Source organism: Herpailurus yagouaroundi, unplaced genomic scaffold, assembly GCF_014898765.1.
Source record: "Herpailurus yagouaroundi ecotype Mexico unplaced genomic scaffold, PumYag 187, whole genome shotgun sequence".
In the NCBI taxonomy this organism is placed as follows: Eukaryota; Metazoa; Chordata; class Mammalia; order Carnivora; family Felidae; genus Herpailurus; species Herpailurus yagouaroundi.
Genome location: NW_024412418.1, coordinates 26,040,585 through 26,064,604, shown reverse-complemented (window position 1 = coordinate 26,064,604; position 24,020 = coordinate 26,040,585). Strand labels below are relative to the sequence as shown.

The window sequence follows — 24,020 nt, the reverse complement described above, 5'->3', positions numbered from 1 at the left end:
TATTTTTTAACATTTATTTACTATTGAGAGACAGAGAGAGACAGAGCATGAGCAGGGGAGGGGCTGAGAGACTGGGAGACACAGAATGTGAAGCAGGCTCCAGGCTCTGAGCTGTCAGCACAGAGCCTGACCCGGGGCTCAAACTCACAAACGGGGGGAATCATGACCTCAGTGGAAGTTGGACACTTAACCAATGGAGCCAGCCACCCAGGCGCCCCTGTTTTGAGTTGTAATCAAACATATCCCTGAACTCTTCTAATCCATTAGCATATGGGCCACACACATCCATATATATAACATCAAACAGGTTACTGAGTTATTCTTGGATCTTAAAATTATCAGCAATACCACAGGACATAAGAAATGTATTTTCTAAGTATTCCTAGGCAATTATTAGTATAGGAGAACAAATTACTGTTAAATGATTCTTTCTGATATAAATAAGGATTTATATCCTTTTGAAATATTAATAAACATTACTGATAGAGTAATTAGTCATTCCGTTTAGTACAGCATGTTTCATATTCAAAACACCTTGGAAACACTCATATTCTATTTCTCATAGTTGATTTGGAATAATTCTTCTCTTCAATAAATAATGAAGCTATTATTTACATTATTATGACTTCATTTTTTTTTACTAATTTCATATTACTTGGTAATGAAGTTTAGAAATACCCATGAAGACTTCTTTCTTTTTCAATCTTTACAGCTGCTGTTGCTTTTTTAAAATATATATGAAATGTTAACTGGATTGTGTAGCAAGGACTGATGTTACAAGCACCAATTCTATGAGTAATTATGTCAAACACTTGTTGAGATATGAAAAAATTGTTTAGATACCATCTAAGTTCTTCATTACCTAGTGGACCCAGTCTAAATTCCTCAGTCTGGAAGTCAAATCTATCAACTACTTGATATAACATATTTTCCACTAATGAAACTTTTTCCTTGGGGCATGTTCATGTACTATTTTTTAATTCCCACAGACTCCACTCTAGAACTGTCTTAATTTGACCTTTGCTGAAATCTGACTCCTTTTCCCAAATTCAACTTTCCTCATATCAAATTCCAATCCTGTAAGACAGGGCTTGAGTCTAATATCTAGCCTTGATTTCTCCATCATATAACTGAAAAAAATTTTTGACTAGAATTAATTTTTCTCTTACATGCAGTACTTTATAACTTTATCTTTTTTTTTCTTATTATAGAAAAAGTCTATGCTATTTCATGGAAAAAATAAAGCAGAAACACATACATACAGCATAAAACAATCCCATAATAGCCCCAACTAGGGAAAAAAATGCCTCACGTACTTTCTCTCACAAACTCTGTTTGCACATATCATACAAACTTTTATATATTTTTGCACAAAAGGATACGACACTGTGGATACCTATTTGTTAACAAAGTATGAGCAATTTCTATGTCGACAGGTCTGTTTTTTAACTGGAATAGCATTTAATTATTTTATGTTTTCATCTAAATTGTGTACATAGTAATAAACACGCATAAGTCCACCAACCAACGTAAAAACAGGATTGGAGCATAACCAGAATACTGACATTAGCTGTGTATTTCTTTTAATGTTTATTTATTTATTTTTGAGAGGGAGAGAGAAAGAGAGCACAAGTAGGGAAGGGGCAGAGAGAGGGGTGGGGGGGGAGAGAGAGAGAATTCCAAGCAGGCTCTGTGCTCTCAGCATGGGGCTTGAACTCACGGACCATGAGATTATGATCTGAGCCGAAGTCAGATGCTTAACTGACTGAGGCACCCAGATGCCCCAGCTGTATATTTTAAAGCAAAAATTTTGCTGATTTAGTATAAAATGATAGCTCCCTTAAGTCTCAATTTGCATTTTCTTGATTGCTAATGAGATAGGGATATCCTGTCCTAATGTAACACAAAATTTGTTTTACCCATTATGAAGCATGACTATATCTTTTCTCTTTACTTAAGTTTTGTCTATTACTTTTTTATTTATAGGGATCCTTTATACATCTGAATATCATTCCTTTTATTTGTAAATAACTATTCTCAATTCCTGTGTGTGCTTTTTTCTTTTTTGACTTTGTTTTTGACATCTTTTAATAAAAAGGACTAAATTTCCATGTAGTCAAATCAACCTATGAATCTATTTTATGATTAGTCCTTATTCCTCTTTTTATTTAAAAAAAAAAGTTTCCTGCCCTGAAGTCGTAAAACTGTTCTTCTGTATTTCTTCCAAATATTTTACAGAATATTTTTACTGTATTACTGAATCTACATAGAATTATTCTAGTGTGATTTAGATATGCAAATTAAATGTTAATCTGTACCGTTGATTTTCTCAGTAATTACTAAAGAGTGCACATTTTTCCAGTAACTTGCAATTCACTATATTACTAGTTTCCTCATTTTTATTTCAGTAAGTTTTGCAAAGTTATATTTTTCTAGAAATTTGCCAATTTTATATGTGGTTTATAATAGATTGGCTTTAAAGTATTTGTGGTTTTATTGCTAGGTCTTTTAAAATTTTGCTGTAAATATAGTTATACCAACTTTTTCATTCCAAATAGTTTATTTGTGCCTATCAATATTTCTTCAGAGTTGTCTATTATATTAATATTTCTTAAAGAATTATTTTTTTCTGCTTAAGTTTTCTAGTCTGGTTTTGCTTTCTAGTTCTACAATTTTTCCTCCTCTCTTTATTGTCAGCATTTTCCTCCTGTATTTGGGTAATTTTCAGACTTCTTGAGAGTTTTATCCTTTTCTCTTTTTTTGATATAAGTATTTTAGAATTATACATTTTCCTACAAAGGGTTTACTTTGGCTACATCCAAAAATTTTAAATATAGTATTTTGAAGGCTACATTATGATTTCCTCTTAGATGTATGAATTATTTATAATATATTTTTTTAATTTAGAAATAGATTGTGGATTTTGTTAGATTATATGGCAAATGAGAACTAAGATTGCTGACAGAAATGAAGTTGCCAATTAGCTGATCTTAAAATAGGGAGACTAACCTGGATTATTTGTGTGTGCCCAAAGTAAAACAGGACACCTTAAAAGTGGGCAAAGAAGCAGGGCACCTGGGCGGCTCAGTCATCTAAGCATCAGACTCCTGATTTCGACTTAGGTCGTGATCTCACTGCTGGCGATATTGAGCCCCACGTCAGGCTCTGCACGGAGGCTATTTGGGATTCTCTCTCTTCCTCTCTCTCTGCCCCTACCCTGTGCTTGCTTGTTCTCTCTCTGTCTCTCAAAATATATAAATAAATATTTTTTTAAAAGTGGGCAAGAAGAGCAAAAATGGGGAGTTCTGGCTACGGAAGACATGGGTGATAAAGATCTGTGGAGTTTGAAGACAAAGGATGAGAGATACAGCTGAAGGACCTGAGTAGGCTATCGCAACTGGAAAAAGAGAACTGTGTTCTTCTCTAGAGCCTCCAGAAGATAACGTAGTCCTGCTGAAACCTTGATTTTAATTCATTGAGACCATGTCAAACATATGACCAACAGAACTTTAAGATAATAAATTGCCTTGCTTTACTCCAATTAGTGTGTTGTAATTTGTTATAGCAGTACTAGGAAACTAATGCGATGGTATTGGACCAAATTTCGTAACATTATGACTTTGGACAATGATTTAATCATCATCTGAGTTTTAATTTTCTTTTCTGCAAAAATAGGGATTCTGATACATCTTTTTTCTTCCTCATAGTTTAACACTTTGACATGCAGATTTATCATAAAATTGCCATATAACTTTATTCTAATATCTCCTCTCCTGGGAATGTTATTAAGTGTTTACATCTCTTTTTGCTCCCTTGGAACCACAGAGCAATCCCTTAGAATCCCTTATCATACTTTCCTCAGTCTTTAGAAGTTATTTGTGAAAGGAGTGACTTCAGTGGCACGGGTAGGATTAAGATTACAGAGTCAGGAGAAAGCCAGTTGGGACAGAAGGAGCAAATTGAACAAAAGCACAGGGGGGTTAGTGTGTGGCTTGTTCAGAAGACACTGAATACCCCGATATTTCTGCAAAGAGTCCTGTCAAACTTCATTTATTTATTTATTTACCTACTTATTTATTTATAGTGCACACACGAGTAGAGGAGAAGGGCAAAGGGAGAGAACAAGAATCTTTTTTTTTTTAATTTTTTTTAATGTTTATTTATCTTTGGGAGAGAGAAAGAGTGGAGCAGGAGAGGGGCAGAGAGAGAAGGAGACACAATCTGAAGCAGGCTCCACGCTCTGAGATGTCAGCTCGGAGCCTGACTTGGGGCTCTAACTCCTGGACTGCAAGATCATGACCTGAGCTGAAGTCAGCCACTCAGCCGGCTGAGCCACCCAGGTGTCCTAAGAACAAGAATCTTAAGCAGGCTCCACGCTCAGCTCCAAACCGGCTGCGGGGCTCAATCCCATGACCTTGGGATCATGACCTGAGTCGTAATCAAGAGTCAGTTGCTCAACTGACTGAGCCGCCCAGGCACCCTAAACTAAATAATTTTGGTAATCGGGATAGTGCTTACTTATAGCATTTATCACAGAAAACTTCTGCTCACATTTAGACGGAAAGGAGATTTGAGCAAACTCCAAGATTTGTTTTCGTTAAGAATCCAGTCAGCTCTGTTAGTTTTTTAGGGAATGATTTGTTGACTCTTATTTAGAGATAACTCTATTATACAGAATCCCACAAGAGGGTTTGTGTTCCCTCTTAGCAATCATCTAACTTTGAAACCATCTGAGACTGAAGAACTAGAGAGAAATAAAAGTCTGGAAGTTTGGGCTTTCAAGTTAAAGCTGTCATTCAGGAAATACCGTAAGAATGGAAATAAGAGGTAACCAAGGACAAGGATGTGTGTTTTCTGCTGTAGAGAAGCAGAAGGACTTTAGTGGAATTGCAAGCACAGAACTAGAAGGGCATTAACTGAACTCTGAAAATGATATATTAGCTAATGACAAATTTTATTTGGATTGTAGCGTATTATTTTACTTTGAGGATAGACATGGAGGTGGAACAAGGAGAAGCTTTGTTCTTTCACCTTTTTTTTTTCTTTTTATAACTTCTGAATCATCTCTCTAAAAATTGTTTCAATTATCACCACATGCAGTTTTTCTGGTCACTCTCCTTGCCTCATTTTATATATGTGAACTAAAGTTTAAAAAGGGATGGTTCTGGGAAAATTATGGGTGGATGACATTCATACCACCTTGCCTTATGACTTTCATTTATCAACAACCTATAAAAACTATCAGAAATTTTTATTAGATCAAACTTAATGAGTATACAGAAAAATAATGTATTTGGCAAATTTAATTTAATAAATATATGTGGGTATTTATATTCTTCAAATAGAGTGTAATTTTATGTCCACTAATTTTTTTTTTTTTTTGAGCAATTACTTGAACCTAAGGCAAGCTTTAATGAAGTTAAAGTACAATGTAGCAAACTAGACACTACAGAAAGAGTACTCTGTAAAGGCCCCCTCCTTTTCCTCTATAGCACATAATACAGAAACTAGATGCTTGGGGAAAGTCATTACATAACTTGAGGTTGAAGAGAGGACATACAGTAAATGGTTATGAATCCTGTCAACCATTATCTCTAGTCGGGAGGTATTAAGATGGAGTTGGAAATACAAAGAAATTGGAATATGACAGCTTGGGTTAATCACTGGTTCTGTCATCCCAAAGCTGTTTGATGTGGGTGACTCAGTGAACCTCTCAAAGTCTGTTTCCTTGCCTAGAAGATGGAGCTAATAATAGCTGCCTCACAGAGTTCAGGTGAGTTACAAGATGAAGAGTTCTGTGACGTTTCTATTCTTTGTCCATCTTGATGCTATTTGTGAAGAGTTGTGGAGATGAAAGAGGCATTGTCTTTGCCTTTAAAAAGGTCATGATCTCATTTTTCTGTTAAGACCCTGGGAACTAAATTAGGTCAACAAAGCAATTCCAGTCTCTTCACTCATCTTCATCGTCCTCATCACAGGAAAGATAGGGGCCATGGTTTGGTCTTGAGAGGCCACTGCATGTGTAGGCTGTGGCAGAATTCATTCCTAACAGTATTAGTCTTGGTGCTCATCATTTCTGCTTCAGTTCTTCAATACCCTTCTCTTGGTCTCTAGTTGCCCATGATACAGGCCCTGTGCATTTCAATTGTGTCTTGTCTTTAAGGTACCACTGCCCCTCGTTATCTGCTGTCAGTTTTCTTCATACCATTGTTTCCTCTTTTTTCCAGTCCCTCCCCCCCGTTTTTTCAGGTAGGAAAGTAAATATAAGCACTGTTATTGAATATTGGTTGGAAATGAAATCTATCCCATTTTATCTTAAGACCATTATGTGTTATATTAAAGTGCTTACTGCTGCGTCTGGGTGGCTCAGTACTTGACGTCCAACTTCGGCTGAGGTCATGATCTCGTGGTCTGTGAGTTCGAGCCCTGCATCAGGCTCTGTGCTGACAGCTCAGAGTCTGGATCCTGCTTCAGATTCTGTGTCTCCCTCTCTCTCTGCCCCTCCCCCACTCCCACTCATGCTCTCTCTCTCTCTCTCTCTCTCTCTCTCTCTCTCTGTCAAAAATAAATACACATTGAAAAAATAAAGTACTTAGAGTTGAAAGAAATATATTGTGATATAAATATTATATATAGTTATATATATATATAATGTATATATATATAATTTATCATCACCATGATGATACTATTTGTGAGCCCAGAATCAAAGCTGTTTTTCCATGTCATTCACCTTCACACTCCCTGATTATTTTTCTGGAAACTTCCACTGCTAAGGAAAGAACTTCACATATCACCTATTCCAGTTTCCTCATGTGCTATATTAAGAAATATGTACACACTACATAAAAATCAAGTTAAATTAGAGAAAAGCCACATGTGTAATATATATGCTATGGTTTCTCCAACAGAATATAGAAATGACTAAGATTAGCCATTTATTCTGGAATTCTTTCTTGACAAGTATACTGTCAGGGATTCTCATTTTATTTATTTAAAAAAAAAACAGTTTCTCTAATAGAAATTTTCATGTTTAAGACGGGTTCTCAGTACTATCTGAAAGGTTTAGGCTTTGGGATTTTTCCTCAGAAAAGATATACTTGGATATACTATTGAGGACGTTTAAAATTATTTTGCCTTCTATAGAATGATGGAACATATTCAAGTGCTAGGAAAATGAGTAAGACATTTCTAAATTACTGGAAGGGGTAGTTGTTTAGTTTCCTGTAGTTACCAGAAAGATGATAGCTTAAAATAACAGAAATTTATTCTCTCACATGTTTGGAGACCAGAAGTCTGAATCTGGCAGTACTATACTCTCTCTGGGAGTTTTAGGGGAAAATGTGCTTGCTGCCTCCTTCAATTTCTGGTGCCTTTGTGAACATTCTCAACCTCTGGTGCCTTTGTGAACATTCCGAGGCTCGTGACTGTATCCTTCTTGCCTCTATTCTCATCTGCTGTTACCTTGTGTTCTGTGTGTCTTTATGAAATCTCCCTCTGTCTTATATGGGCACTCAGGAGGGTATTTAGGGCCCATCCGTATAATCCAGGGTGGTACAGACTGAATTGTGCCCCCCTAAAACTCCCATGTTGAAGCTTTAACTCTATTTGGAGAAGGCACCCTTAAGGAAGTTATTAAGTAATTAAGGTCATAAGGTTACAGCCTTGATCTGGTAGGATAATAAGAAGAGATACCAGAGAGCTTGCTCCCTCTCTTTCTCTCTCTCTCTCTCTCTCTCTCTCTGCCATGTGAGAACAACTTAGAAGGCATCAGTGTCCAAATAAAGAAGAAAACCTTCACCAACAGCAAACCCTGCTAGGTCTTGATCTAGGAATTTTCAGACTCAGGAACTGTGAGAAAATAAATGTTCTGTTATTTAAGCCACCCAGTCTGTGGTATTTTGTTATGGCAGCCTGATTGAAAAAGACTGAATAATTTCCTCTTCTCAAAGACCTTAATTTCATCACATCCTTTGCCATATAAAATAACATTTATTCTTTTATCATAGGACATATCATATACATTTTTGTGGGCCCACTATTGTACACCATATAACCTACTAAGTACACAATCTGTTATTTTTTTTTCCTAAGGAAAGTTTATTTTCAACCCGTAATTCAAAAATTCACAACATTAAAGATTATGATTAGAAAATAAATATAATTTCAGTGATATGCCACTATCCAGATTTCTCCTTTTACCCATTCCCCTTTGGATTTTTTCATTTTTTTATTGAGATATAATTGATGTATAACATTATATTAGTTTCATGTATACAACATAATGATTTGATATTTGTATATATTGCAAAAGGATCATCACAATAATTTCTAGTTGAAGTCCCTCACCGTACATCATTATAAAATTATTTTTTCTTAGGATGAGAACTTTGAAGATCTACTCTCTTAGCAACTTACAAATTATGCATTATAGTATTGTTAACAATAGCCACCATGCTGTACATTAAATCCTCATAACTTATTTTATAACTGAAAATGTATACCTTTTAACCCCCTTCACCCATTTCTCCCACCACCCAGTCGCTACCTCAGGCAATCACGAATAGGTTCTCTATATTTTTTAGCTTGTTTCTTGGTTTTTGCTTTTTTTGTTTTTAATGAGATCATAGTATTTGTCATTTTCTGTGTGACGTATTTTACTTAATATTCCCAAGGTCCAACCATGTTGTTACAAGTAACAAAATTTCATTTTATTTACGGCTGAATAATATTGTGTGTGTCTGTGTGTGTGTGTATTTCTTTATCCATTCGTCCATAGATGGACCCATAGATTGTTTCTATGCCTTGGCTATTGTAAATAATGCTGCAATGAACATGGGGGTGCATATATCTTTTCAAATTAGTGTTTTTGTTTTCTTCAGAAAATACCCAAAAGTAGAATTGCTGGTTCATATAATAGTTCTATTTTTAAGTTTTTTGAGAAAAATCCGTACTGTTTCTCCTAATGACTACACCAACTTACATTCCTACCAACAGTGCAAGGGAATCCCCTTTTCTCCACATCCTCACCAACAGTTGCTATTTCTTACCATTTTCATAATAGCCATTCTAAGAGGTATGAGGTGACAGCTCATTGTGCTTTTAATTTGCATTTCCCTGATGATTAGTGATGTTGAACATCTTTTCAAGTACTGTTGGCCATCTGTATGTCTTCTTTGGAAAAAAAATGTCTATTCAGATATTTTCATTTTTTAATTGTATGGTTTTTCGTTTTGTTATTTATTTTTATTTGTTTATTTATTTACTATTGACTTGTATGAGCTCTTTATGTATTTTGGATATTTATCCCTTATCAGATGTATGATTTCAAAAATATATATTTTTCCCATTCAGTGTATTGCCTTTTCATTTTGGTAATGGTTCCCTTTGCTGTGAAGAAGCTTTTTAGTTTGATGTAATCTCACTTATTTAATTTTGCTAGTGTTGCCTTTGCTTTTCATGTCCGATCATCTCCAAGACCTATGTCAAGGAGCTTACCACCTACAATTTCTTCTAGGAATTTTATGGTCTCATGTCTTAACATTCAATATTTTAATCCATTTTGAGTTAATTTTTGTGCATGGTATAAGATAACAGTCCAGTTTCATTCTTTTGCATGTGGCTGTCTAATTTTCCCACCACCATTTGTTGAAGAGATTGTCTTTTCTTCATTGTATATTCTTGGTATTTGTATCATAAATTAATTGAACATATATGTGAGGTATTTTTCTGAGCTCTCTGTTCTATTCCATTGATCCATATGGATCCATATGATCCATATGGATCAATAAAACAGAGGTTTTTCTACCAATACCATACGTTTGGGATTACTGTAGTTCTTTATATAGTTTGAAATTGGGAAGTCTGATGCCTTCACCTTTGTTCTTTCTCAAGATTGCTTTGGCTATATGGGGTCTTTTGTGATTCCACATGAATTTTAGGATTATTTGACCTATTTCTGTGAGAAATTTCATTAGAATTTTGTTAAGGATTGCACTGAATCTTTAGATTTCTTTGGGTAGTAGCATGGGCATTTTAACAATATTAATTCTTCCAGTTCATGAGCATGGAATATTTCTCCATGTATTTGTGCTTTCTGCAATTATTTAATTAATGTCTTACAGTTTTCAGTGCTCAGGTCTTTCATCTCCTTGTTTAAGTTTATTCCTGGGAGTTTTATACTTTTTAATGCTATTGTAACAGATTATTTTCTTAATTTCTCTTTCTGATAATTTATTATTAGTATATAGAAACACAATAGATTTTTGTGTATTGCTTTTATATACTATACCTTTAATGGATTCATTTATTAGTTCTAACAGGTTGTTGGAGTAGTCTTTAGGGTTTTCTATATATAATAATGTCACGTGTGAAAAGCAGCAAGTTTACTTCTTTTTTTCCATTTGGACACCTTTATTTATTCTTTCTTGCCTACTTGCTCTGGCTAGAATTTCCAATACTATGGTGAATAAAAATGACAAGCATGGATAGTCTTGTCTTGTTCCTAATCTTAGAGGAAAAGCTTTTAGGTTTTCACCATTGACTGTATTAGCTGTGGGCCTGTCATATATGACCTTCATTGTGTTTAAGTATGTTTCCTCTATACCCATTTTGTTGAGAGTAAATGGATGTTGAATTGTAACAAATGCTTTTTCTGAATCTATTGAGAAGATTCTATGATTTTATCTTTCATGTTGTTAATGTGATGAACCACACTGACGATTTGCAGATATTGAAGCATCCTTCATCAATAGAATAAATCCCACTTGATGATGGTATAGGATCTTTTTAATGTAGTTTTGAATTTGATTTGTAATATTTTGTTGAGAATTTTTGCATCTACGTTTATCAGGGGTATTGTCCTGCAACTTTCTTTTTTTTGCAGCGTATTTGTCTGACTTTGGTATTAGGGTGATGTTGGCCTCATGAAATGAGTTTGCAAGCATTCACTTTTCTGTTTTTAGCAAGAGTTTGAGTAGGATCTGTATTAATTATTCATTAAGTTTTTGCTAGAAATCACCACTGAAGTCATCTGGTCCTAGACTGTGGTAAATCCAGGCAATGGAATATGAATCCACACCAAAAATAAATGAGCTATTAAGCCATGAAAAGACATGGAGGAAACATAAATGCATATTACTAAATGAAAGAAGCCAATCTGAAATAGATACATAGTGTATGATTTCAACTATAGGACATTCTGGAAAAGGCAAAACTATGGAAAATATTAAAAGGACAGTGGTTTCCAGGGTTGAGGAAGGTAGGGATGAATAGGCAGAACACAGAGAATTTTTAGATCCATGAAAATACTCTGATAATGTAATGAGGGATATATGTTATTATACATTAGTCCAAACCAAAGAGTGAACCCTAATGAAAACTATGGACACTAGATGATTATGATGTGCTGCAGGTTTATCTTTCATGACATTTGTATCACTCTGGCATGTGATGTTGATAATGGGGAAGGCTCCGCATGTGTGTGACAGGGACTATATGAAAATATCTCTGTACCTCTCAATTTTGTTGTGAACCTAAAATTGCTCTAAAAATACAAAGTAAAAAAAAAAAAATGACAACAACCAAAAGGAAAAACATACTTCACTTTAGGTGTTCTTGACTTAATTTAGCAAGGCAACGGAGTACAGAGACCCTTCAATATTATATAAGTTTTCAAAGTCCTCAATTTATTTGTGTGCTAGTCCAGAATCTGAGTCCTCATTTTTTAACTCCAAAAACACATTATCTTCCCCGAAAGTCAGTTCCCATTCTGTATTAATTCATGAGACTCAACAAGGCTTCTTTCCACCAGGAGCATCTCACTGACATCAAAAGCCTATTTTAAGGAATGCATGTTATTATGTTTAAATGTAAGCAGTTCATCAATTAAATACTACACTTTTGTATTTAAATCATTTTAACTTTTTACACTTTGTTACACTGTTGAAGCAATGTATCATTTCCTCCAGTTGTTAAAAGTAATTAATATACACAATATACAAGTCTTTCCCTGTAGCAAAATTGAGATAACTTTAGTATTGATAAAGAAGTGGCCAAACCAGACACCCCAATTTTTTATGTGTTTTTAATTTTTAAAATATATATTTTTTTTATTTTTAAGAGAGAGAAAGAGAGTGCATGCAAGCAGGGGAGGGGTAGAGAGAGACGGAGGCAGAGGGCCCAAAGCTGGCTCTGAACTGACAGCAGAGATCTCTATGCAGGGCTTGAACTCATGAGCTCTAAGATCATGACCTGAGCTGAAGTTGGATGCATAACCAACTGAGCAACCCAGGCACCCCATGATAGCCTGATTTATTAATATGTGGAAACAAGGGTGTCCCTGGCAAACATATGGAAGAGAAAAGTTTCACTGTCATTCCTTTCCCTCAACTTTTTGTGACTTTGATAATTAATGAAGACCTTTCTATCATCTATCCAAACTAGCAAAAGCCCACAAAAACAGATAGATGATTGATAGATAGATAAAACCTTTTATTTTGGATATATTCCTTGTCTCAGCCTTACCACCAAAATCTGGGAGCATTTTCACAAATGTACAGTACTTCCATGAGAAAATATTAAACATTATAATTTATTAATGCACTACATATTTATATTTTTAAGAGAATATTGAATATCTACCCTAAAATGTAATCTCCATCATTGATGGGCCTGGTAATATTCTTCTGAGCTTCTCTAGCTGGGTTAGCTTTCCATCTTGTTAGTTTCCATGCAAAACCTCTGCCTAAACCCTTATGTTATGCTGTCAATTTTATTTTATTGATTTGACTCCTGTTTCATCCAGGCCTCTGTGATTACATGCAACCAGCACTGACCCTTACCAAATTAAATAAAGGGGCTTTATTGGTAGAACCCCAGGAGCTCCTAATACCAAGGAAATGACAGAGGTAACATATCTGGGGATGGGCAGAAACAAAGGCTGCTTCAGAAGACTGGGAGTATGAACCATAAAATGGGTCTTATTGTAGAAACAACTTGGGCAAAACACCCTATTGGAAAGAATGTACATAACCATTTATAGCCTCCTCTTAATGTAATCAATATTAAATTCTAAGAATGGAGATTTCATGACCTAATTTGGGTCATGTGCCAACATCTTGATAGATCAGGGAACTTGATATATAAAATAATTCCTTGGAAACACCATCCCATGAAAGGTAACCCCCCAGAATGAAATCAGGAGCTATTAGCAAGGTAGAAGACATGATGAACAGTTAATGAGGAGCTAATGGTAGCTCTTTGAGATCAAGAACTATGGTTTTAATGTTTGATCTCAGTTCCAAATACACCACTGTCACAGAATGGATGCACAATAAATGTTCACTCATGCTGCAAGAAGTAATTAAGATTGTCACATTTTGGAAAGATTTCTCTAAGCATAAATATCTCTATTCCTCTTGACTTAGTACCGATCTTTAATTCTTATTTTCTTTTTTGTCCTAAGAAATGTATCTTAAATTAATAATGAAAAGAACAACTGAACTTAATGAGTGCCAAATGTGTACTAGCTTCAAAGGATGCAATAATGAATAAAGCATGATATCTTCCCTTCATGGGTTCCCAACCTCGAAGAGAGACAGACGTTTAAACCAATGACTAATATGATATGAGCTGTCTTGAAGACTGGTACCAAGAAGATTGATATTATCACAATATTATAATCTAAAATCCAGAACCACCAATATCCTTAACTGTAATATACATTTTTACAAGTTCATTATAGGAAACATTATTTAGACATTTAAAAGAGAGTTATATCCTTATATTTATGTTTAGGAGATAAAGCATATATATAATCTGTGTAAAAACAAATATGTCATGGGCACTATAATCGTGACTATATAAAATACTCGTGTGGATATGAACAAAGACTGGAAGGCAACATTGAGAAGTAAAAGTAGTTATTGCTAAGATGATGGGTGAGTTTTATACTTCAATTTCCTTTAATGCTGTTATACAGTAAATAAATTTTCAAAGGTATGTTGGGACTGTTCATTCAATGATTTGATTGTTCAACAGAAACAAAATATGCTAAAATTTCTCCTTGCCCGTTAGTGGGATTTACTCTATCTTTTTGCAGTTGTGGTTTTTGCTGCGAAAGCCAGAGGAGACTCTCCTTCACTATTCGTATTTATTTATTCCCCCTGTACTTTTTAACCTATTTCTTCAAATTGTCTGTAATCTGTAGTTACAAAAAGGCCAGTAGGTTTTAGCTAGATTAAATGGCTCTTTTGATTCATGTTAACATTTTTAACATTGTTACTGAATAGCACCTATCTATTTAAGGGTCACAAGTGCTTTAAACCCTCCTTGCTACAAACCTACTTTTTCACCACGTTTCTCTATTTCTGTAGAATTTTTAAATTCTGTAGGTTCTAATCATTGCTGTCGACAAAGAGCAATCTCTTTTCGATAGCCAGAGCACTTCAGTTTGGCATCTGTTACCATCTACTTGATCGATATCTATCGTTTCTTTCTTGATTTCCACACCCTATGTTCTCTTCCATTTTTGCCTTTATGCTGCTGCTGCACCATGCTCACAGAGCTCTGGCCATTTTATATGCTTGCTTTAAAATATCAAATGAACTTTCATTTGGCTACTAAACTGAAATACATACTTGGCTGCTCAATTTTGGAATTTCCTTGCTACTTGTGGCATTTTTCTTGTGCTCACTCTACTGCTACCCTATAAAGCAACAGAGCAACAGCTGAGTCTTCTTCCTACACATCTTTGCTTGTACCATTCCCTTCACCTGGAATGTTCTCCTTCATTCTTCCCTTAATCACTCAGGGCTTGTGCCCTCTTTTATTAATCTTTGTGTAAATTCTGTGAAGACAGAAACAATACCTTTTCATCTTTCTATCCACCAAAAACATCTAACACAGAGTACTGGCTTATTCAAAGACATTTTGTTTACCTGTTTAAATTTCTTATCTTAAGTAAGGTATAGAGGGGAGATCAGAAGATAGGGGTCTTAAATAAGGAAGAAGAGGAGAGAAAGGTGGACTAAGAGAGGGGAAATACTTGTTGTCTTCTGGATCTCCTACAATGAAATTCAATTTGTTTAAGTATAAAGAAATAAGAATTTCATTTACTTACTTTATTTATCTGTTGTTTGTTTGTTTGCTTGTTTTTACCATTACATGTAAAGCCCAGCATTTGGGTAACTTAATATAGGGACTATTTTAGTCAACTAAGGTGCTTTATTTTCTGTTGTTTCTCTAATGTACTACTAGTTTTGATTTTTTGTGTTTGATATTCTACTAGTTTTATTAAATATTTTTGTATTTTAAAATACAAAACACAAATTCTAGTTTTATTAAATATTTTTGTATTTTAAAATACAAAACATAAATTCTACTAGTTTTATTAAATATTTTTGTATTATTAAAGTATTACTTCTGTAAGAAAGTTCCCCTGCTAAGGAATGAAACTGCCTATGGAAAACCATGGCAGTGTTGTGCAGAGAGTAGCAAAGAGAAAATCTGAGTGGGTTCTTGGGCACTTTGATCAGACCATATCTTTGTCTTTATCTTCCTGGGTCCCCAAAGCTTAGAACCCTCTTTTCTGTTTCCTCTGTGATCCACTGAGATCACAGTTTCAGATCCAAGCAAGTTAGCATTCACTGAGTTTAGTTTTTGTCTATCCTACAATAGTACCCTCATAGATTGATGAGCCTAACAGCATATTCAAATCAGCTTTGCCCAAGAAATGCACTTTCAGTGGAAAATCTTAGACCAACCTATAGGGATATTTACATATATTAATTATGAATACACTTCCCTGGACAGAGCCTGAAAAACTGGCTTTAAAAAATTTTAGTGTTCCTAAAGAGATGAATTTTAAAATAGTATTTAAGGTTTCCAGAGATATGAAGCAGTGCTTAATTAATTAGTAAAGCATTGATGTAAATGCAATGCTCTATACAGTGAGCTGTTATGGAGCATTTTCTTTCTTATTGAGAATATGATGTGTGTACTTATATTTCTCAGATATACTTGGAGTTAAAATACAAGAAAAGAGAGGATTCCTGCTTTTTGTGGAACTATTAACCTTAAAATAAAACTTAATATTCAAGAAATAAATATTTCCAGTGGGAAAATCATACCATTGGACATCACTAATACAAAATTGAACGTATTTTATTTGCTTACAATGTTTAAGGTCTGAGATATATACAGATTTCCATTTTATTCTTTTTCCTTGAGTGTGGTGTTGCCATTTTATCATATTTTATAATAGTCACATGGATCTATTTGTTGAACCTACTTCTCTCTCTCCTTTTCTCTAGCCTCAACAAACCTTTACTGGAAGCAATGAGAGCTCTCAAATTGAGACAACAAAGGAAGAAAATCTGAACACTACTGAGTGCAATCCTCTAAGTGTAAGAATAAGTTAAAGTGGTTTTCACGTATTCAACATGAAATAGACATTTTAACAGTTCTAGTTCATGCCACCATGAAGCTTTCTATTTCTATGTAATATCTACTGTCTAAATGTTGTACTTTTTTATTATTTTTAATTTTTTTTTACATTTTATTTATTTTTGATATAGAGAGACAGAGCACAAGTGGGGGAGGGGCAGAGAGACACAGAGACACAAAATCCAAAGCAGGCTCCAGGCTCTGAGCTGTCAGCACAGAGCCCAGTGCGAGGCTCGAACTCACAAACTGCAAGATCATGACCTGAGCCAAAGTCAGACGCTTAACTGACTGAGCCACCCAGGCAACCCTAAACATTGTACTTTAAAATGTGAAAAAGCAGATGTCCTTTGGATGTCACTGAAGTGTAGGTATTCTGTTGGGAAATGTAATAGACTCTCAGGAGTACTATGTAAGTAAGGGGAAGTCAGGGGGTGACCACAGGCTCCGGAACATGCCCATTCCCATGACCACATGACAAAAAGCTGTTAAAATCTTTAAAACAAACAAAAAAACCCGAGGATGTGATTCAATAGTATTCTGCCTGTAAAACAAATGAACCCAGCATTACAAAGACATTACATTGAAGGAATAGAGATTCCTTTTTTTAAAGCTTATTTATTTACTCTATATATATCACAGAGTGATATATATATATATAGAGAGAGAGCATGAGTGGGGGAGAAGAGCAGATGGAAAGAGAAAGAAAGAGAGAGAGAGAGATAGAGAGAGAGAAAGCATGAGTGGGGGAGAGGAGCAGAGAGAGAGAGAGAGAGAGAGAGAGAGAGAGAGAGAGAGAATCCCAATCAGGCTCCATGCTCAGCATGGAGCACGACGTGGGGCTCAATCTCATTTACTCTGAGATCATGACAGAAGCCGAAATCAAAAGTCAGATGCTTAACCAACTGAGCCACCCAGGGGCCCCAAGAAGATAGATTCTTAACCTTCAGATGATAATAAGAAATATATAGTTTTGTGCTATGGGTGTTTTTTTTTACTCATAATAATGTAATGAAATTTTAATTCTGGGACTTTGGCACACTTACAAACCTGGATTTGAGAAACAGCAAATGACAATTGTGTTGAGTAGATTCAAAGTTAGGCTTTAATCTAGGTGACAGAATGAAAAGTATTGCTGAAACTATTCATGATTGAAAAGAGATCCGGCTACTGAAAGGAAATAAAGCAGAAGAGACACATAAGTTGACCAAGTCTATCTCTTTTTCTTCTATTGGCCGCTAATGTGAATTTAGAAAGATGAGTTTCTCAACAATTTTGCCTTCAACTCTCATATTTAAACATGTACCAATTTAGAACATAATAAAACCAATGAGAAGTAAAAATGAAATTCTTCCAAAGGAAGAAGAAGGTAGGGAGGCTTTGGGCTGGAAGGAACCTTTTGATGAAGACAGGTCTCTAACAGTGTGAGCAAACGTGCAGAAACAAGAAACCATCGGAATAAAATTACTAGAGAATAGAGTGCAGACAGTAGTGGGATCTATGCCTAAAAGGATAATTTGGGACTTAAATGTGAGAGATCCTGGATTCCCATGCTCTAAGGAGTTTGGTTTGAATTAAGGTTGTAGTTCAGGTTTTTAGATATCTGTGTCCAATTAAGTTATGAGACCATAGGATTAATTTCAAGGAGTGTGTTTTTATTTCCTGATGTATTTTCTTAAAACTACAAAAAAAATAATTTTGCCACATAGGCATATAGCAAATCATTAGACTGTACACTTAAAACTGGGTTATATCTTGGGATGCCTGAGCGGCTCAGTCGGTTGAGTGTTCGACTTCAGCTTAGGTCATGATCTCGTGGTTCATGGGTTCGAGCCCCACGTCGGTCTCTGTGCTGACAACTCAGAGCCTGGAGCCTGCTCCTGCTTGTGCTTTGTCTCTCTCTGTCTGTAGAAAATAAATAAAAATAAATGTTAAAAATTAAAAAAAAAATACTGGGTTACATCTTAATGATATATATGAATTTTTTCAAAAAGAAGGAAAAGAATCTTGGAAGCAGCACACTTATGAGTAATGCTCAGGCTTGATCCTTCAAGGTACTGCTTTGAGCTCTTATATTAGGAGGAATTCAATTGCCTTATTCCTGCCTCTGTACTGACATATGTGTGCCTTGAGCAAACCATTCTTGTATTGAGGTGGCCAAAGTATCTAGAAGGACAAAGAACAGGGCTTCGTTAAGCGTACCAAACAAACAAGCAAAATGTTCCCACTGGAGACAAAGCTGAAAAGTTCTGCGTATTGTGCCAAGGCTCCCCAAAACAACATTCCGGTCTACTTTTCTTATCAAGAGTGAGACCTACCCAAAATTATAAATTGTTTTTTGTTGTCTTTTGTTTGTTTGTTTCACTTTCCTAGTTTTATTGTCCTTTTTTTTTTTGTCACTGGCAATTCCTTTCCCTTCAAAAGTCTCATAAGCAGCTACTACCTGTTTGCAGGTCCCAATCTGAGCCCCTTCAAAAATCTGCGTCCACCTGCACCAAGATGAATGGTCTGTCTCTAACCTGGCCTCAGTCTAGATTTTAGTCTTGGAGCTTCTACTTCCAAGAAGTTACACTTTGTAGTGCAGAGAGTGCTCAATATTCACAGGCTGTAGACTCACTTACCTTTAAAGGCTGTGTGAGTAATGTAGATGAGTGAAATACACCAGATGTAAGCAGTAGGAATTAGTGACACTGCTGTGAACATCAATTTTCAAATTTTACACCTACAGTTCTTAGCTGCCCTCACAATAGTATCACCTCAAGAGTTCTTATAAAATACTGATGCCTGGAATTGACATCCGGAAAATTAATTCAACATCTTGGTATCTGGGGTATAGACATTAGTTATATTTATTTTTTCAATTACTCCAGTGACTCTAATGTGCAACCCAGTTTTAGTATCAATGTATTTCACATGTAAGTGATCATAAACATCATGTGGAGAGCTTTTAAAAATTAAGATTCTGACAAATTCTTCAGGAAATTTTAAATGAATAGGACTAAATGTAACCTGTATTCGTTTTGTTTCGTTTTGCTTTGTTTTGTTTTGTTTTGTTTTTTGTTTTGTTTACATGGATCTGGCAACCCTCTTCCCAATCCAGGTGATTCTGAGGCAGATGGCCTATGAGCTATAATGTGCAAAACCTTGGTTTAGATAACACATAATCCCTTTAGTATGTTGTTTAATAATGGATTTTCCGCTTCTCCTGCTCTGTTATATTTACCTTCTAAAAAGGGCAATGCTTACGTAAGGCTCTCTAATTTAAATGATGAAAGACTGTGGTGTGACTTTTGAGAGTGGGTAGGAGAGATCCATCCGCAAACCCTTCATTTATCAGTAACTATGTACTGATGTAGGACTGTGGAACTGAGCAGGAAACTGATGTGTGATTTCATCTGTTGCTAAGGTCTCCATGAGAAATTTAGTGGACCGTCATCACCCAAGCAACAGTAACCAGAGAATGATTAATCTTACGCATGGAGAGCTCTATAGTTCCTTTCCAGGGATTCCCCAATGCTAAGAGACTTCTTCAACCTTACAGAAAGAAAGTACGGGGACCTTTGGGTCTATGAAAAGTATTGTTACTCAGCTTGTCTAAAAACACCAAGAATATTCTTATTTGTGTTGAATATCATGAAATGTGTTTGCTTCCATTTTAATACTGCAATATGAAAATAACTTCAACCTGACTCTAACAAAGCTGGAGACTCAGCCCTAATGTGGGCTGCTTTAATTTAATGTCCAAAGGAGGTATCCAAACATAATTTCATAGAGTAAAAGCAAAATAAATGTATCCATTTCTGGGAAAGGGGTTAAGTGTATTTTCTGTTGTAAGATAGTTATGTTAGGCAGAATTATGGCCTCCTTATTGTCTTTATTTGGCAATTAAGTATGGTATAAAAGTTATGCATATGGGTTGCAAATTAACAAGGGATAAATTTGTGATGGTTAATTTTATGTGTCAACATGCCCAGAGAGCTGGTAAAACATTATTTCTGGGGATGTCTGACAGGATGTTCCCAGAAGAGATTAGCATTGAGTCAGTAGATGAAGTAAAGAGGATTGGGCAGGAATTCTCTAATCCCTTGAGGGCCCACATAGAACAAAATGATGAAAGAAGTGTGAATTATTTCTTTCTTGAGTTGGCACGTGCATCTTCTGCTGCTCGCCCCCAACATCAAAGCTCTTGGATCTTGGCCCTTGCAACTCTAGGACTTAGACCAGCAGCATCCCTCTGACTTCCCCACTGGAAGTTACATCCTCAGCTCCCCGCATACTTGAGAGTTGGATTGATATACCACCAGTTTTCCTGATTCTCCAGCCTGCAGAGGGCATTATCACGGTGTATCTCAGCCTTCATAATTGCATGAGCCAAACCCCATAATAAAGCCCCTTATACACGGATGTGTATATCCTATTTCTTCCTCTGGAGAATACTAATACAGTTACTTTCTCATACTTATATCCTGCATATTTTGGATATATTTTGAAATAATTGGCATCTGCATCTTATGGGAGTTGTCTTTAATCAAAGATTAGTCAGTGTAACTTAAGATTTATAAAATAAAATAAAGTGGATGGTAGTTTTTAAGGTAAAATTTCATTTTAGTGGCCTTATTTGGCAAAATTAATGGTTGGCAGTTTTATCCCCATATCTTTTTTTTTTAATTTGTTTTCTACTCTATGAAATTCAAAAATCTAGAAACTACCAAATAAGGACATTTTAAAAATAATGAAAGTATGATAAAATAGGGACCTCAATGAAGCCAGTAACAGAAATAGTTGAGAAAAAGAAGTCAACAGAGTATCAAAATGAGAAATCCATACGACTTTGTGATTAAGTGAAGATGCAGAAATAAAGATAAATGTCTAATACGGACCCCAATTTTGATGCTAATTAATGAGGACAATTATATTGTTGTTCTCAGATAAAGTACAGGGGGAAAATTTAAGTTAATTTTTGTCCATTTACTTGTAAACAGATAAGGCTCATGTTCTCTTAAAAACTAAAATGAATAAGGTGCCTAGATAGTTCAGTCAGTTAAGTGTCCGACTTCAGCTCAGGTCATGATCTCACAGTCCGTGAGTTCGAGCCCCGCATCGGGCTCTGTGCTGACAGCTCAGAACCTGGAGGCTGTTTCGGATTCTGTGCCTCCCTCTCTCTCTGACCCTCCCCCATTCATGCTCTGTCTCTCTCTGTCTCAAAAATAAATAAAGATTAAAATTTTTTTTAAAAAAACTAAAATGAGTAAGCATGTACATTACAGCTAATTTATTTATTACACATTATGATAGTTTTTAAGAAACAACTTTATTGAGGTATAATTTGCATACCATACAGTCACACATTTTTAAGTGTGTATTTCAATTATTCATGAAACTTATTGAGTTGTACAGCCATTAACACAGTCCAGTATTGGAACATTTCCATCTCTCTACTAAGATCCCCATGCCTTTTGTACAGTTAATCTGTTCTCAACCTCAGCCCAGACAGACACTAACCTAGTTCTTATCTGTATAGGTTTGTCTTGTTATAAATCATATATAAGTTCGTCATATAATATGTAGTATTTTGTATGCACTTCCTTCACATAGTGTAATGATTCTGAGGCTCATACATGTTGTAATACCTATCAGTAGTTTGTTTCTTTTTATTGCTGAATAAGATCCATTGTACTACTATACTGCATTTTCTTTATCCATTCACCAGTTGATACCTTTTGGATTTTTCTACTTTTTGGCCATTATGAATAGTGATGCTACGAATATTCGCATAAACAGCGTTGTGTGGACATATGTTTTAATTTCTTTTAAGTAGATACCTAGAAATGGAATGGAATATAGTTTTTTCTTGAATTTTTAAGAAACAAATGAATTTCCAAAGTGTGTGCACTGTAAATGCAAAATGTTTGCATTTACAACCTAATCAGTAATGTATAGAGTTCCATTTACTCCACATCTTTGTCACTATTTGTTATTCTCTGAATTTTTGCTTAGAAGGCAAATTCTAGTGAGTGTGAAGTCAAATTTCATTATAGATTTAATTGTTAATTCCCTAATGGTTAATAATATTGAGCACATTTTCATATACTTATTAGCAACTCATATATTTCCTTTGGTGAAATATCTACTCAAAATTTTTCCCCATATTTTGGTTGTGCTGTTTCTCTTCTTAATGTTGAGTGGTAAGATTCCTTATGTATTCTGGATATAAATCTTTTGCCAGATATATGACTTAAAAATATTTCTCTCGGGGCGCCTGGGTGGCTCAATCGGTTGAGCCTCCGACTTCAGCCAGGTCACGATCTTGCGATCCGTGAGTTCGAGCCCCGCATCGGGCTCTGGGCTGATGGCTCGGAGCCTGGAGCCTGTTTCCGATTCTGTGTCTCCCTCTCTCTCTGCCCCTTCCCCGTTCATGCTCTGTCTCTCTCTGTCCCAAAAATAAAAAAATTAAAAAAAAAAAATTTCAGTATGTTTTGTATCTCTTCATTTTCTTTTATTTATTTTAACAGAGAGAGAGACTGAAAGAGAGAGAGAGAGAATGAATGCATGCAAGCAGGGGAGGAGCAGAGAGAGAGAGAGAGAGAGAGAGGGAGAGAGAGAATCCTAAGCAGGTTCCATGTTATCAGAATAAAGTCTGAAGCACGACTTGGTCTCAGAGGCTTGACCTGAGCCAAAATCAAGAGTGAGACGCTTAAGCAACTGAGCTACCCAGGCACCTCTTAACTTTTCATTTTCTTAATGGTATCTTTTAGAAAGTAATTAATAGAATTTTTTTTAGTGTGGTTTTAGATTTACAGAATAATTGAGCAATAGTACATAGAGCTCCATATAGCAACCAGCTGTATTTTTGTAATTGACTTGCTGTTTAATTCCATTACAGTCTGATGGCATAGTTTGCATTTGTTCAGGTGTGTTTTATGGCCCACAATAGAGTCTACATTGGTAACTATTCCATGTGACCTTGAGAAGAATGTGTATTTCTCCTGTTTGATGAAAAAGTCTATAATTGTCAGTTAGGTCCAGTTGATTTATGATGATGTTCAGATCAACTATATTCTTACAGGTTATCTGTCTGCATGATCTATCAATTAGTGATAGAGAGGGTTGAGGTCTCCATCTATAATAATGGATAGGCCTATTTCTATCAAAATTATTTATTTTTTACTACTGACTTCTGTGATTTCCTTATATATATTGGATATTAACCACTTATTAGGTAACTGGTTTGAAAATATTTCTTACCACTCCATAGGCTGCCTCTTCATTTGCTTGTTATTTTGCTGTGCAGAAGCTTTTAAGTTTGATGTTGTCCCACCTGTTAATTTTTGCTTTTGTTGCTTGTGCTTTTGATGTCATATCCATGAAATTGTTGCCGACACAAATGTCAGAGTTTTTCCCTGTTTTCTTCTAGGAGTTTTCTAGTCAGGGCTTACATTTAAATCTTTAATCTATTTCAAGTTAATTTTTGTGAGTGGTGTGAAATAAGGGCCCGGTTTTATTATCATAATATAGTTTGAAATCAGCAAGTGTGATATCATCACCCTCATTCTTGTTTCTCAAGATAGCTTTGGCTA

At 35.3% G+C, this 24,020-nt stretch overlaps 1 protein-coding gene across 5 annotated transcripts in view; it reads left to right on the top strand.

The window, feature by feature from the left end:
* Window positions 1–24,020, top strand: part of LUZP2 (leucine zipper protein 2) — a 510,394-nt gene that overhangs the window by 462,954 nt on the left and 23,420 nt on the right. For 3 of the 5 annotated variants that reach the window (XM_040495599.1, XM_040495595.1, XM_040495598.1), the window contains exon 10: window positions 16,314–16,406. The exons of 1 other annotated variant lie outside the window; for it this stretch is intronic. In XM_040495599.1, the coding sequence (XP_040351533.1) occupies window positions 16,314–16,406 (93 nt within the window). Of the gene's footprint in view, window positions 1–3,277; window positions 3,542–16,313; window positions 16,407–24,020 lie in introns of those variants that run through there. One more of the 5 variants, XM_040495597.1, reaches the window with a different exon arrangement.